The sequence below is a fragment of the Ixodes scapularis genome, unplaced genomic scaffold (genome assembly GCF_016920785.2).
Source record: "Ixodes scapularis isolate PalLabHiFi unplaced genomic scaffold, ASM1692078v2 PGA_scaffold7__128_contigs__length_106722199, whole genome shotgun sequence".
NCBI lineage: Eukaryota > Metazoa > Arthropoda > Arachnida > Ixodida > Ixodidae > Ixodes > Ixodes scapularis.
Genome location: NW_024609882.1, coordinates 27,652,376 through 27,668,272, shown reverse-complemented (window position 1 = coordinate 27,668,272; position 15,897 = coordinate 27,652,376). Strand labels below are relative to the sequence as shown.

The following is a 15,897-nucleotide window of genomic DNA, read 5'->3' as shown; positions in this document are numbered from 1 at the left end:
TGTGAATCAAAAAAGTCTCTTTTAAACTTGACAGCGACATCTGAAAGCAAGCGAACACGTAGGCAGTTTACTGCATAGCTAAAATCTTTTGTTCGTTTTTTTTGGGGGGGTTCATTCTAATTACACATCACTAGGGGAAGGCAGGGTTTGCTACTACTGCTATTCACATTCACATCAGTTGCGCAGCATCCAACGCTCTAGATGCCAGGAACGCTACCTGCCAGTGGCATTTTTCGAGACTGTCTCCTCCAACGCTAGCTGTCCACAAAAGATATATGGTCAAAGCAATTCAGGTAACTATAAGTGAAGGGAAGTGCATTTTTACAGGTTCTAAGCTGCTGCCCTTCTGCTTGCTTTTGCATAGCGCTGGTTGGTTCTTTGGGCAAATTGTGCACTGCAAGCATAGCTATGCAGAGTGCAAGTTGGTCTGCTTTTTTTTCCAGGGGTTGTGGCGACGTCAGAACGCCGAGCTCCGATTGGCTGACTGAAGGATAGTGGGTTGACATCAAGGCAGCTTGCTTTGAGGTCTATCTACCCACTATCCTTCCATCGAAGGAAGCCAATGGGAGCTGGGCATTCTGATGTCACCACAATTCCTGCAAAAGAAGCAGACAAACTTGTGTTCCGCACAGTGCCCCGTTCAAACACTAGCCAATGCAGCCACGTCGCCTTTGCAGATAAGGCAGGCAAAGGTGACGGCAAGGTGAAGACCGGGCCACTCGAGAGTCCCGGCATCGGCGGAAAACGACTGCGGTTTCCGCCCACTCGAAGCTTCTTCAACGAGGAATACTGCTACATCATGGATGCCAAAAACTGTGGAAACATTGGCCGCTACCTCAATGTAAGTGGCGGGAGTGCTGTCACTGTCGTCGTCCTGTCGGTAATAGTGTCAGTGGTACAAGTATTTAGTCTCTTGTGTGGAAAGTTATCATCACAGTGTGAAAAAGCCTTTTTTTAGGCTCTTTCACACTGGGAGGGAGGAGAGGAGGGGAAGAGGGGAGGAAGGGAGTCTCTCCCATCTTTGCGTGTAGCAGGGGTGGAACGGCTGCGCCATTTGCGCCATTTTGCGCCAGACGCATTTATCTGCGCCATCCTGCGCCATTTCGCGGAAACTGCGCCACAGCCAATACATCGCGCCATTGTGCTCCAAATCGCTGAACGTGCGCCCAATTTTTTTTTTTTCATTTTGTCTTGGTTTCGGTTTTTATCGACTCGATTGGCAACAATGAGCGCGTTTAGCTTGGTCGGCCTTGCAATCCTTTGTTCTGTTTATTCTTCCTTTGTATCCCAATTCCCGAGTCGGAAGCGCGCGAAAAAACTCGGGGTTCCAATTCCAAGTGCTACACCACCTGCGACTGGATTGTTTTTCTTCAACCATAAGCGGCTAAGCAAGTCGGCCGAGAAGAGGTAGAGCCGTTAAGCGTCAGATTACCTGAGGCTCTGCGGCCCGGGTTCCGGACGTCAGGCAGTTGAAAACACATTAGCAAACGATTCCTTTAGTACTTCTTCTTTAGAAGTTGGAACCGCATTCCTGCAAGATAAATCGTGATTTGATAGAACTGAAACGCAGTCCGATCCGAAACCTTGCCGGCCAGCAGCTCTCACGCGAGCGATAGATCTTGCTTGACAAACCTTGCTCCTGCTTATCGCTAAGAACACAATAACTCCGTTAATCGTAGTCTGCTGCTTCAATATTGAGTTATACAATAGTATAAACTCGGAATTTGTTGTCCTGTTCCTCCGCGCAACTGCACGTCCGTTTCTCACGCACGTCACGTGGTTCGCACATATAATTACCATCTCGAACAGGTGTGAGTTGTGCCATAAGCAGTGCTGGTTTGCATTTTGAGCAGCTGAAAGCCACTCAGAAAATATCAAGGACACTATCTGCAGAAACATATGGTACTTGCTTTTTGGTTCTCATTAAGGCTCACAAGGTTTCAAGTTTTCGCATCTGTTACACTGTTATCCCACCTACATAGGTCCCTAACCACCATCTGTGTTGTTCTTTTGTGCTGCTAAGCACAACTGAAATTGCTCCCGTGCTTGTCTAAAACACAAGCTGAAGTGCAATGAAAACTGATCTGAGCTGCTCCTAGCCTGCTCCAGAACATCGTTTTAGCTGCTCCCAACCTGCTCCAAAACAGCTGTTTCAGCTGCTCCCGTGGCTGCTCCCAAGTACATTTCATGAGTTCCACCCCTGGTGTAGTAGTACATATACTGTACAATTCACGGGTATGGACGTCCCCAACCCCCGGTGGGCTGGAACAATTCGGTAGTCATTCAATATTTGTCTTCCTTTTAAGAACAACAAACAAACACAATGATTTTGGGGGGGAGGGGGGTTACCCCCCCCCCCCCCCGTCCCCCGTCCCTTGTTTACGCCACTGCTTGGTGGTGTAAAAATGTCTTGCTTGGAGAGTTCTTAAAGGAGCTGTGCAACGATTTTAACGTTGAAAGAATTGGCATCTTCTACTTTTCACATTGTTCATCTTGTCACAAAGGACAGAAAACACACCTCCTTCCTTCGAAATGTTGCGATTTGTGTAATCGCGAGGCAAAAATTATAATATTCCCCGACCTGCAGCTGCGAGCGGCAGCAATGAGAAACACGCGGCGTGATGTCAATGGGGGGTCTTGTAGCAAGATAGCAAGTTGTGCGAATACCTGCTCGATAAAAGGTAATTTTTCTATAAATCTTGTCATTCCAACACAAATATAAATGTGTCAAAAACCTGGTATCATCGACAAAACTTTTATTACACAGTTTTAGTGGCGCCATCTCTCCTAGGTCCACAAAACCGTCAGTTCTATCTGCTACTGCGAACAGCCGCCACAAGTTGGAGGGGGAGGGGGACAGAGCCGGACGGGTATGGCCAGACCCGGATGAGACTTTCCTCCTTTCACCATATTGTTTGCGCTGCGTCCGCCAGCACGTGGTCACGCGGTCGCGAGCGGATGACTTCTCGCTGCTCACTGATGGCTCTAGAGAAAACTTTACCGGAACCCCGCGCCTTCCCCATCGACGTCACTGCGCACATGATCCGGATGACGATGAATGAGTCGAGAGGTGGCAAAAACCTGGATCTTTTTTATTTTTTTAAAAATAAAAACTAGGGTATCCTAGTTTTTATTTTAAAAAACTAGGATACCCTAGTATCCTAGTTTTCGCTGGTTTGTAAAAATAAAAACCAGGCAAAACCCGTTTTCTGTAGTTCACTTCAGAAGTGTCAGGCATCAACTTCCACAATTATTTTAGCAGTCTTGAAATTGGTGTTCAGCTCCTTTAAGTCTGCTGTGTCAAAGTTGGCATTTTAATGTTGATCTTTATTTTCATCACTGGAAGAATTAGCCTAACTAAAAACATTAGGGTGAGGTTTTGGCTTGTTGGAGATGGTTGACTGCAGCTGCATTTCTGATTGTGTCAGCATTACGCACGGCGAGTTTGTCTGCTCCTCGTAAGAAGACTAAGCGGTGACAGTGCCAAGCTGCAATTGGAGGGTGCAGTGCTTGTACGCATGGCGTCGTCTGCTAGTCGTCGCAGCGGTTCCCTTGCCTTTTCTGCGACTGTTGGAAAACCATTGTTTTTTTGTGAACGAAGACTGTGCCTTTGAGGAAAGGAAGATTAAATACTTCGAAAGGCACACCGTTTTTGTTGACCAACATTTACCGGAGGCACCACAGTAAACAAAGATCTTGTGGGCGAGACATTAACTAAATTATCCACCAAAAATAATGCAGTCTGCTGGGGGTGGGGCTTGATTGCACACATGATCAATCCTGTTAATACTGCTGATTGGGAGAGTCGGTAAGGCATAATTACGAACCAGCTCACAGGTGGACAGTCCCTCAAAAATTCAAACACACAAAAAAATACATACACTCACACAGTGCTGAGTGAGTGTATTTTTTTGTGTCTGGGTTTTTGAGCGACTGTCCGCCGCTCAAATTACGCAGTGGAAATGGAAAAAGTGAGAGGGATTGATCATAATTACGAACTGCTGGTTCGTAATTATGATCAATTCCTCTCACTTTTTCCATGCCTTCTCCCTCGTGCATGAAGAGACGCATTTTGGTCAACTTGCTGGTTGTATAGTCCGTTTGCAGCCACACAATTAGTCTTGCCATCGAGGGGTGCTTGCATCGTTCAAAAATGGTACAGGAGCATTACAATTCTTTGAGGGAACGTGGCAACCGGGCATTTTTTGTTTCCCCATTTGTGAATTTCACCCTCATCTTGCAAACTCTGCTTTCCCGTTTTGCACCTGCAGCATAGCTGCTGCCCCAACGTGTACGTGCAAAACGTGTTTGTGGACAGCCATGACTTGCGGTTTCCGTGGGTGGCCTTTTTTGCATCTAGGTGAGTGAGTTTCCCTGCTGCGTCATCACGAAACAAAGGAGTCGGAACACCAGGTTTCATCAGGCTTATCGCTCAGATGTTGATTAACTGTTTATTCTGAAGATTATTTTTGTTTACTCACCATTTTTGTCGTACCTGTCAATAATGTAGGCTTGTGAGGTAGTTGAAATATACACTAACTCTCAAAATAAACTTTACAACTTTTCACTTCACTCCGTTTCAAGTGAAAACTTGAAACGGAGTGAAGTACTTTACAGACAGCAATTTCATCCTGGAGCTGCTATTGATTTTTGACATTTTAGTTGGCACTCTGTTTGCCTGTCCCTTTTTCTGAGTTGCAAATCTTTATAATTATGCACGACCATCATTAGAGTTACCAAAGTCACTTTATTCTGCGATGGGGTAGAAAAGCAAATGCATAAAAAATGCACTTTATTTTCGTTTGAGCGATTCCTGGGTTTCGGGTCGTTGCGTGCAGCCTGTTAAGTGTATGGAGAAGAGAGAGCATAATGAAGGCACAAGATTTAAAGAAAAAAACACCAGCATCCGTGTACTGATGCCAATCAAGCATGTAACGAGTTTTCCCGCACCTCGCAGGTACATCCGCGCCGGCATGGAGCTAACGTGGGATTACAACTACGACGTGGGAAGTGTGCCGGAACGGGTCATGTACTGCCAGTGCGGTGCCGAGGAGTGCAGGGGCCGCCTCATTTAGGACTTCCTCTGTTGCCTGCCATTGAACAGTGGACATGCCACCCTGTGCTGCCTACAAATTGAGTGGACAGTGCTACACACGGACTTCAAGTGGAAGCTGCTGCCCAGTGTTGGCCGCCTCGAGCAGACAGTGCTTCACACAGACTTTAAGTGGAAACTGCTGCCCAGTGTTGGCCGCTTTGAGCGGACAGTGCTTCACACAGACTCCGAGTGGAAACTGCTGCCCAGTGTTAGCCGAGTGCTTCAGACTCCAGGTGGAAACTGATGTCCGGTGTTGATGACATGGAGCAGACAGTGCTACACACTGGGTGGAAGATGCTGTCCAGTGTTGGTCATTTTGAGTGGACAGTGCTACACAGTGCCGGTCAGTGTTACCCACTTCGGAATCACAGCTATGCTCAGTGGGGCGGGTAAGGCGGGCATGCTGTTCACTTTAGACGGCTGTCCATGTCCACTGGGGCCGAGTCCTTTGTGTGGACGGTGCCAGATTGAATAGCGCTCTACCCACTTTGTCTGGGCAGTGATGTCCACTTATTTTTGGGTTTTGTACAAAGTATACATGTACCTATTGTGATTACGACCACCGCCGCCCAAAAACGAGCTTGAAGGCGTTTTTTTTGCGAGTGTATGTTGTATCTTGCAGTGATCCGAGTGAGTGCATAAGCAGGCAGCTTGTCTGTTTCTCTGTGGTTGGTCGTCACTGTATTTACATTTTTTTTTTACTTGGGAGTTTTATGAGCACAGTGAATCTCACCTGGGAGCAAGTGTGGATGTAAATAAAGGATGTTTGCTTAGATTTTCTAACCTTATCTATTTATTTCTTTGAAAAGGGCACTTCAGTGGACTGCACAAAGTAGGTGTTATAGAATTCCGGATGCGAGTGAAAGCGCTGCTCCAAGGCAAACAGCTTCATACCAGATAAGTTGCTGACCGATTTTTCGGACTCCGATAATTCGGACTTGTTCAATATTTCGGAACTAAAGGAAGAGCCATGACCCACCTGATAAACATATATACACAACCAATATTTCGGACAACTTGAAGTCCAAAAGTTACATTTTTCGGACAAAATTGTCGCAAGTGATCAGCGGGAAACACCACTGAGAAGTCACTATTTAGGTTCTACGTTGGCTGCACATGAATTGGCTTAGTTTGGCATCGCTACTAGAGTATTGTTAAATCATACTGCTAAATGCTTTTTTTTCTCTAGCTGTGCATCATTATCATTATCATTGTCACCATTTTGCTTTATTCCTTTGCCATTCTGCTGCAGTCGTGAACTTACGACTTTCACCTCGTCTTGGTGAATTATGTTTGTAGACTACGCTGGCTTGGACGTCATGGCCCCATTTGTTCTTCTGCCACTGCGAAATGTTGCTAAGAAGTGCGGAAGGTACTTGACCATAACACTAAGAAAAAAGGCAGCGATTCTCAAGCTAGTAGAAAGTGGCCAAACGCAAGCGGAGACGTAACTTGAAATAAGGCACTATTGACAGATTTTTTTAAGCCTGCTTAGACTTAATGAAGTCAAGTTTTTTAATCTGCTGATTTTTTGGACTGCTCTATTATTCATACATTTTTAGGTCCCTGCGAAGCCCAAAAAGTTGGTCAGCAACTGTACTACATTCTATGCCTATTTAGCCTCAATCACATACAAACACTAGTGATCCCCAACGCTTTTAAACATTTAACACCTTATGTACCATTCAGGAAGTATGCTCATAGCTTCAATTCTGTTCTTTAGTTTCAACAAACTCGGCAGGAAATAAAGTGTAAAACCTCTGTACGTTGGATTGCATACTGGTTCAAAGAACGCCAACAGCACAGTTCAACACTCCTGCCCGTTTTACACATTTCTCTACACAGAACAAGCAGTGAAGTGTGTACGTCTGACAGCAATGTTCCCGGAATCCAGAAGGGGGCTTGTATTATAACTCAAATGGTTTTAACAATCCCCTTTCCTATCCCTCGGAGCTAGAGACCGTGTCACAAATCATGCAAGTGTCCCGCAAGCTTCCCACCCCCGACATCGCATTTGGATGGTGGGGAGAAAAAGGGAGAAAATGGGAAAGAAACCAAGCAAACAGAAATCATGGAGGTTTCGGCATCAATCTATTACCAATTTTTTTACTTTTTGGCATCAATCTAATTATCAACTTTTTTACTTAACTAGAATGAATCTGGGAAAAGGAGATAGCATTTTGGAATTGAGAAGCCACCAGCATTTGGATGATGCCTTTGGACTACGCTCCTTTCACCCTTAAAGGGATACTTCAACGAAATTTGAAATATTCCCGTCGTGTTCAAAAATGGGTTGAATGTGATCCACAGTATCCGTAAAAGACAATCGCACGTTTGTATTTTGAGCCTGGTGGCTGTAATTTTCCTTATAAACGGCCCACTCTGGCAAGTGCTCGGAGAAGGCCCACCGGAGACCACGTGACATCCAACGCAATCGTGACGTAGGTCGTCTCAAGACGAGCAAAGCTACGGCGAGGCGGACGTCGAGAGGATGGCCTAGTCGTTCCAGCCACCGAAGCGGCTGCTTTTGTACGAATTTTGAGTGACGGGTTAATCTTCTATAATCTTCTAGGGGGACAATAGCGACTTCTGCGACACACAAAAGGGATTCTTGGGAAGAGGGGAGTTCCTCCTTCCCCCCTTCTCTCGTCGTGGCTGGAGACGAGACAACCTCCGTCACTAGCTGTCAAGGTTCCCAGACGAGCATTACAAACGAGGCGTTAGCGACATCCACCAGGTGCTCTTTGCTAATCGTTTAATTCGTTTTAAAATTCCTTTTCGTGACTTTTTTAACAAGACATTGGTATGTTCCATGTGATACTGCTCTTTTGAACACATATAGACCAAAAAATGAGCGCCGAAATTTCGTTGTAGTATCCCTTTAAGCCGAGACTGTACTGGAGCTAGGTGCCTGCCAGACCAATCAGCCGCCACTCTCTTATGTCGCTCATGACCTGGCTCTCTGCGCCTGGGTATGGCCAAGAGCGTGATGATGTGGCGAAGAAGAGGCGTAGGACTGCTCCAACGAGGACGTAGCTTCCACTGCAGTCTCAGCTTGGGGGTGAACGGAGTACTATACAGGTAACAAAAAAAATTGGCACTTTAGCTAAAGCTAAAACCGACATTGGGTTAGAACGCATTCATAGGAACCGCAGGTATGAGCTTCTGAAATGTAAAAAAAATTGATAAACTATTATATAAAGAGCAGGTGCTTTATATTAAAAAAATTACTAAAAAAAAAAAAAAGGAATCGGCAGATATGAAGATTTTTCAGTAGACCTTTTGCCACATTACCCAAGCCTCAAAGGGAAGGCTGGGAAAGTAGGTAAATGCACTGCTCTGTGCTGGCGTCTACAGCAGCGACTGTTCGAAAGCAAAAATGACTAAAACAAGTGGCACTTCACATGTGCGTCCCACAAATGCCTTATTTTGGGTATTTAGTTTGCATCTTCTATTCATAGAAGGCGAGCATGTGCAGCATGTATACCTACCATAAAATACCGAGCATCCGTTCGTCCCACAATAAGCGCCCACCCCTTGACTTTGTAACATTTGGAAAATACACATGGGACATACCACTACATATTGTTGACCTAAGGAGTGCCTATCCCCCAGTTCTACATGCGAAAGCATTAGCTGTCCCATGGAGCACAGCCGACATTGGCTGTGACCACGAAAACCAGGCATCTAAATAAACGGCAGTTAAAATGGCTCCCATTGGCTGCGATGCGTCATATCAGATGCTTCGTCACGGAAGTCGGCGGGGTGCTCAAGGTCAAGGCGGATACGCCTCATAAAAATACGCAAAGAAAAGCGCAGCAACGCAGATGCGCCATCACCGAAGGCGTGGAGCTGGTGGAGTTCGTCGTACCTGCGCAGTGGGGGAGCACGATGTCACCGCCGGAGCACCATGTGCTATAAGAAAACGTGGCGCGGTGCTTAGAGGAATCCGCCGAATCCGAAGAAAGAACAAGAACTGTACAGCAGCCAACAACCACAAATACAATCATCCTTCGGACGATCTCCCGGAGACATGAGCATACACAAAACTGTCCCACGACACCATTTCAAGTGAACAAGGATGCACTTGAATGCTAATCAAGCAAAACTTTTTCAAACGTCTCCAAATTTTTGATAGTAACAAAAAGGTGCACATCCAAACTACTCCCCTCATCAATTATCTTGAGCAGAAAGGAGTACTTAAAAACAAGTTTTGGACAGTATGGCTCGACTCCGAATTGATTGTTAATTCTGGGAGACCTTCCAGAGGTGTATAGAGTCGCTAGGACTGAACGTCTATTTAGTATAACGAATGGTCTATTCAATATTGAGCATAATGGGGGAAATTTTGAATTTCATGCTTTAGCAGCATACATACTTGGGGTAGTTACGATACCGTATTTACATTGCTAGCTTAATTATTTTCCGAGCAATTTGCAGTTGTAGTTCGTTAGTTTTGACCAAAAGTAATTGTAGTTCAATTACTTTTCAGCAGCCATAATTGCAAACTTTATACAGTAAAACCTCGTTATAACAAAATGGGATATAACAAACTAATGGATATAACAAAGCAATCATAATTCCCCTTGCTTGCTAATAGGGAAGAAATGGACATTGGCTATAACAAACTAATGGTTATAACGAAATAATTACAATCGCTCCTTCAACTTTGTTATAACGAGGTTTTACTGTATTCCAATTACAACCAAGAAGAAGCGCCGGAAACCAACACCGCTGCACTTCTGCCAGTTTGTGCGGCTTTTGGAAGCATGAACTCTTGAGCATACGCAGTCTCTGCCGAAAATTCAGAGCTCGGCACATGCGCGGCCAGAGTGGGTCAGGTCCCGTAGGGCGGCGCTGCTATCGCCTGTGCTCGCTGGTTGCAGGTGCCTCGAGAGTGAGGGGGCACCTGTTATATAAATGTCTCTTGCATCACTACTTTGTTGTCAAGGCAAGCGTGGCAGTACAAGCGTGATAATGAGTTAATTTAAATAGATTTAAGACAAAAGAAGATTAGGAACCAAAGAAACGCAGAACGCAAGTTCCTCTTGTTTCGCAAACAAGCGAATCGGATGCTAGACATTCACACGGCGCGACTCCAGTCTGCTAAAGTTTCTTCGATCTGCCTCGCACAATAGTGATGTATACGACTGCACGCTGGTACGATGCTCATCCAAATTATAACAGGAGCGGGTGGGGGATTGAGCCCAGAATCTCTGGGTTTTGCAATTCGAGCTTTTGCTGTATGCACTCAAGCTACAGCCCTTTTGTCTTGAAGAACAAGAGCGAACCGCAAGCGACTGTGGTTTTACTTGCTGCATGGCTACTGTCGGCGATGGTGGGCGAGTGCTTTTTTCTACGGCACCTCGATAGCGATTCCCCCGATGCTCGCTTGTCTTTGGGCGCTTCGCTGGTGCTGCCAAAGGGTGAGGTGCCGGGGGAAACACTAGCTGTGCAGGTCATTCAATCGTAATCGTAATCTTTATTGGCTCAGGAGAGCCGTGGCACCGCGGAAAGGCGACAGCCCGTACCATGGAGGCCCGCGGTGCCACGTCTAGTGATGATGATTATGAGATGATATATACAAGGGGGGGACGACGCGGTCTTCTCAACATCGCAAGCACCGTTGCTTGAAGGTTGGGTTTTTGCCAAGACACTTCTACCAGCTGTAAGAAGTGCCTGGGCAAAGGGTGCTGTCCGGAGGCTTCACCGTGCGGCTGGGAAAGCCTTGGCGATTTGATGGTGTTCAGGACGACGTGCTCTTCTGATCCGCCGCGCGAGTCTTGGAGGTTCGGCGGCGGTTCAGGCCAGTAGGCAAGCGAGCCAAGGTGACCTTCGGTAGGCTGTTCAATGGACGTTCTGGATGGTAAAGCCCCGGCGGTTGATGGTGCGCTCGCTCGCTTCGTTGAAGGCAGTGGCTCCAGGTGGTGGCCCAGCAAAAGTGGACGGCTGCCACCCCCGATGCATTGACGTCCAGGGCTAGAACGTGCGGGGGTTCTATGGCGGGTTCTGAGCAGCACAGCTCGGCAGAGATGTCACGACTACCCTGTCGTACGAAAGGTGAAATGAATGGTGTTGTGGCTTGCCAGTGCCCAACCCACCTTCCTTGAAATCATGGTTCCAGGGTTTCTAGAACGAAAAGCATGTTTGCGTCCCACGGAGTTGCGAGTAACCACGACAGGCTTTCGAGAGAGGTTCGTGCTCCCGCACTTCTGTTGTGCACACACTTTCTCTATCCAAACCTCTCAAACCGACGATTCCCAAAATCGTTGGACTTGAGACGTCCGCTCACACTGGAAAAGGCCGTTCAAATGGCCCTGAGTTGGGCTGCAAAGGCAATAGTGCCACAAGCTAAGATGACGAACTGAAGAGAGACATACAATTTAAACCATGCAGCTCCCCCTCCACCCTTTTATGTATTGCCCTTGATAGGGCCTTTAAAGGGATTGTCCGGTCAAATTTTGTATTCGAGAAAATAGTTGAATATCATTGTTATTGCCTCGAGAAGCATTGTACGTGCAATATCCGATTTTTATATGCCCCTCTGCGTGAGTAATTGAATTTATAGACGCTTTCAGCGCGCGCCAGATTGAGCCGCCATAGCCGACCTTTTCCTGTCTTACCGAGATGCCGAGTTACTGAAGCGGGCGTTGACGAGTCTCCACAAAGGCCTATGCTGGGGATAAGGACGTGGCAATACTTAAAACGGCAATCACCTGTCCTGCTGTGGTAATGATGGAGTGAAGCGAACGGAATAAGTGGGAACAAAAACTGAAGGTCGGTTATGGCGGCGCCCATTCACAGCTGCCTGAAAGCGTCTATACTGCTCCAATCTCATTCTAGCATAAACGCTGCTTTCGTTGGCAACATTGAAGCTCTGACGTCACAAAACACAAAGCGAGCATTTTTGTCTCGTTGTTGCCGAGACCAGCTTACAAGGGAAATAATAGAAGCGGAGAACATTGCCAGGCAAAACGGCAGGTGTATTAGTAATCCATCTATAGCGCTGTCACAAAAAGAGCTGGATTACTTAGCTTTGCATCATTGATCTACAGTAATTTCAATTTTAATTTTCATTTAATTTTTCATTTAATTTTTAATTTTCAATTTCTGGCTCAAAACTTTTACAGTTAACCTTTAGCAAAGAAAGAAAAAGATGAGGCCTAGGTTATGCATTAGACGTGAAAGAAGAGAAAAGGCGGGAATATACAAAGAGTTGAAGTCAGCGCTGTGTAAGTGTCCCTTTCTTTTGGTGTGACTGTGAACGTTGTCCTAGTGTTTGTTACGGGTGCGCTGTGTCCTCGTGCGTCATGAACTACCAACTCGCCCGAACTTCTGTTTTAACAAACATTATAAAAGCGTTTTAGGCACCTGCTCGCGTAGATTTGGCTCCCCGTGGTGAGTGTTGAAATATTGGCTCACATAAATTGTTTCATTTTGATACTATGCGGGGATCCACAGTGTTGATATTCTTACTTACAGACACGGGAAAGGTATTGCCTTCTTGATGGTCTCCGCCTTCAGTTGCTCTTGGATGCATATTGACGACTCCGATACATTGCAGGGGTCTTGGATTTAGTGCGTTGGCACTCGCATGTCGCCGTAGCTGAGCATAATACTGCATGCTTTGTCCGCTGGTATCTGTGGACGCCCACTAACGGGCCTGGGAAAAACACCGAGAATCGGCATTCTTTTTTGCCGATTCTCGCTTCAACTTGACTCCAAAGTTACAATCGATAATTGTCTTGGCCAAGACGCTATCGCCAGGCCTTCGTCTTCGAGGTGACCGGTATACCGACCGCGTGCTGCCGCCAGTGACTCCCCCGACGCCAAATGATCCTGATGCCGCGAACCTATCGTCGAAATGCAAAGATTCCCTTTGAGGGGCATTTGCCGCTACCTTCTTGACTTCTAACCGACTATAGTTCAGAACTTCCTGGCCGAATCGAACAGACCTTGATTATGCAGCGAAACCGAAACCAACAGCTTGGCCATCTCGAAAGGATACCAGAAGTTGTATTCAGCATGCGTGCAGCCCAATATCTGTTTGACCCGCGTGTGAAAATGGAGCGTAGCTACGATTCACCAAACTCGTCCAAGTCAAGTGACGACATGCATTTGAACGGTTTGCCGTTTGCCTTCGACCCACGGACGTCGCCTCTGAGGGAATGACCCGCAGCCTCATCACCGATCCAGTGGATTCGCCGAAATGTGTACCCAGATTCCGCTCCGTGTAAATAATTGCCGCTTCAGAAGCGAAATCTGCATCCTTTGCTTTGCAAGCGCCCCTAGTTCGATCGGCGTCCGTTGCGGTTGTGTTTGCGCGAAACAGCATACGTTTGCTCGAAGCTTATGGCTGTCTGCGAGTAATATCCTGCTAAAAGGCGTGACTTTTTTTGCACGTGCTTGGGAACTCCATTAAAAGAACCGTATTTCAGTAGGGTACTGCCTAGGAGACTATATAATTTGAAACAAAATACAAGACATCCATCGACCAACGCTTGTTATCCCGACCATCCGACAAACCTTTGCGTTTTTTGACGTCACGCAGCACCTACGGATGTCAGCCATTGACACTGGCGAAATTCGGGGTGCAGTTTCGTACATAGGATCATGAAAGGTTTAATTAATAACCGGAGATCATATATCAAAATAAAAATGATGTTTGTCTATATGAAGGCTTCCTCGACGTAACGAGCACAAGAACTTAAGTACTTCCGGTTTCGACCGGACAATCCCTTTAAGGGTAAATGTACAAATAAATAAACGGGCTGTGATTTTGTATTGGCATGCAGGTGTTCCCTACGAAGTGTCGCGACACAGCAGTGTCCCTGGCAGCTTGGGCCCGCACAGGACTGGAATCGAGTGGAAACGACATGCACCAGGTCCCTCTCGAATAAACACTGCATATTTACGTAATTAAACTAGTGAGAAAAGCATTCCGATGGCAATCGTCAGTCTAGCTCGCTCCACCTTTTTAAGGGGTCTCCTTTTTCCTTAGTCCCCAGGAGTGTAGGGGAATGTTTGACAGCCAATGAAGGTTGAGCAAACGTCCAACGGTCTTGGCTCCAACCCCACTCTAAAGTTCACATTTCGCCACAACGCATCGTCAACGTCCATCGTATCAGTGGCCATGAGCCGGTTCTCAATGGGCCACAGCGATTTTCGCCAGGTGGGACAATTTTTTCAGGAACAGTAAGATAATTGCCCCAATGAGCAAAAAAGCCTTGGCCGAGGACAGTGTGCTTTGTCTCCAGAATCTTGTTACTCTGCCATTAGGCAGCAGAATAGGGTTGCACCTGCACTTGGAATTGCAAAAATACTGTGTTTGGGAAACCTGTTTTTGATAATGTGACCTTGCAGAGAGGAGAGTGCTCAACACTTTTTTTGCCACGAGGCACATACATACCAGAGCGTACAGGCCATTCCGCAAGTCTACTTTGAATTCCATGGCTTGACCTTCAATCATGAAGGAGACAATGAATTTGGGCGACGCGTTTGGTGCTTGCACTAAGCTCGCATTAACCTACCAAAGTTCCAGGGAATTTGTTGTCAGAATCGGATATTCTTTCTTCATCAATCAGATAAGGTGTAGCACGAATGTCGCTCGATTCGTGTTTCTGCAAAGCAAGTTGTTTCTATGCATTTCGTTTTGTAGCAAAAATTATGCTGCACATTGAAAACCTGCAGGAGGCAGCAGTATGCTGTTCTTGGCACCTGTAACATCTCCGTGATTCCGGCGTTCTTCTCTCCCCATCATCTGCCTGTCTACATACCGTCTTTCATTTCCAGGTCCTGTGAATCTATGATCTCTACTTTCAAATCCTTCTGGTAACGAGCAGCATTCTCTGTCCACAGTGCCACGTTATGTGCTTTTTAAAAAAACTTTCTTCACCAAACAGTCGTCGTTGTAAATATATGTCGCACAGGCAGCATACAAACCAATGTTTCAATGTTACCTCCAAAGGTAGCAACATTGGATTCAACAGACCTGTGGTAAAGCATGTAGCGCAATCTGCGGCTCTAAAAGGAATGCTGGGAGCTGGTTGTACAGAGCCGAATGTACTAGACGATGAAGGCAAGGGCAGGTGAGCAATTGTGCTAACCTTTTTCTTTCTTGCTCTCTTCAGTGTCACATGGTAAATTCTGAGGGGCAAGGAACAGCATACAGGACATTCCCATAATTTATTGTCTGCTTTGCATGCTGCCTTTTGGGATTTTGGCAGATAGTCTATTCTTCCAGTCTCGCAGGGGGCTCGTCCCTTGCCAGCGGAACCTGCAATGCTGGTTCGTTGCCAGTGGTGCCGTCAAAACCCCAAGGTTTAAGTTGCGACATAGATTGATATCTGCACCCTTGCCTCCTGATCTCTTCGCTCAAATTTTGTCCTGCTTAACAGTGAAGACGACCACAGGTTGGAATGCTTCCTTAGCATTGTCGCGAGCTTGCCAAAGCGGACCTATCCACGAAGACCCTGTGCCACCGGCATTCATAAATTTCTATAAGTCTTTGCTCCGCAGTGTCAGATGTAAAGTACTTTCCCTGGATGGCTCCACCACTCCGCTAGCTTTGCAGTAGAGACCAAGTCCTTTTGTGCCCAGGCTGTTTCATCAAATTCTTGAAGCTAGCACTGGGTAGTCATCCCTCGGTCGCCCTGCGTTTCCTGTTGATTAACTGTGTTCACCAAAAGAGTTATGTATCGCGAGCAGGCTCCGGTTATATACTGTGGAGCATTCACATCATTCTTTCAATGCTGGTGTACAAAATCCCCGTCTTATGGTCCCCTACAGCGTCGTGTGGTCAC

At 46.4% G+C, this 15,897-nt stretch overlaps 1 protein-coding gene across 1 annotated transcript in view; it reads left to right on the top strand.

Moving 5' to 3' along the window:
* Positions 1–5,870, top strand: part of LOC8024753 (histone-lysine N-methyltransferase SETDB1-B) — a gene marked incomplete at its 5' end in the record, with an annotated part of 76,043 nt that extends 70,173 nt beyond the window's left edge. Inside the window, 3 exons of the mRNA XM_029973644.4 lie at positions 678–841; positions 4,272–4,360; positions 4,958–5,870. Of these exons, the coding sequence (XP_029829504.4) occupies positions 678–841; positions 4,272–4,360; positions 4,958–5,075 (371 nt within the window). The remainder of the gene's footprint in view (positions 1–677; positions 842–4,271; positions 4,361–4,957) is intronic.
* Between the last annotated feature and the right edge of the window lie 10,027 nt (positions 5,871–15,897).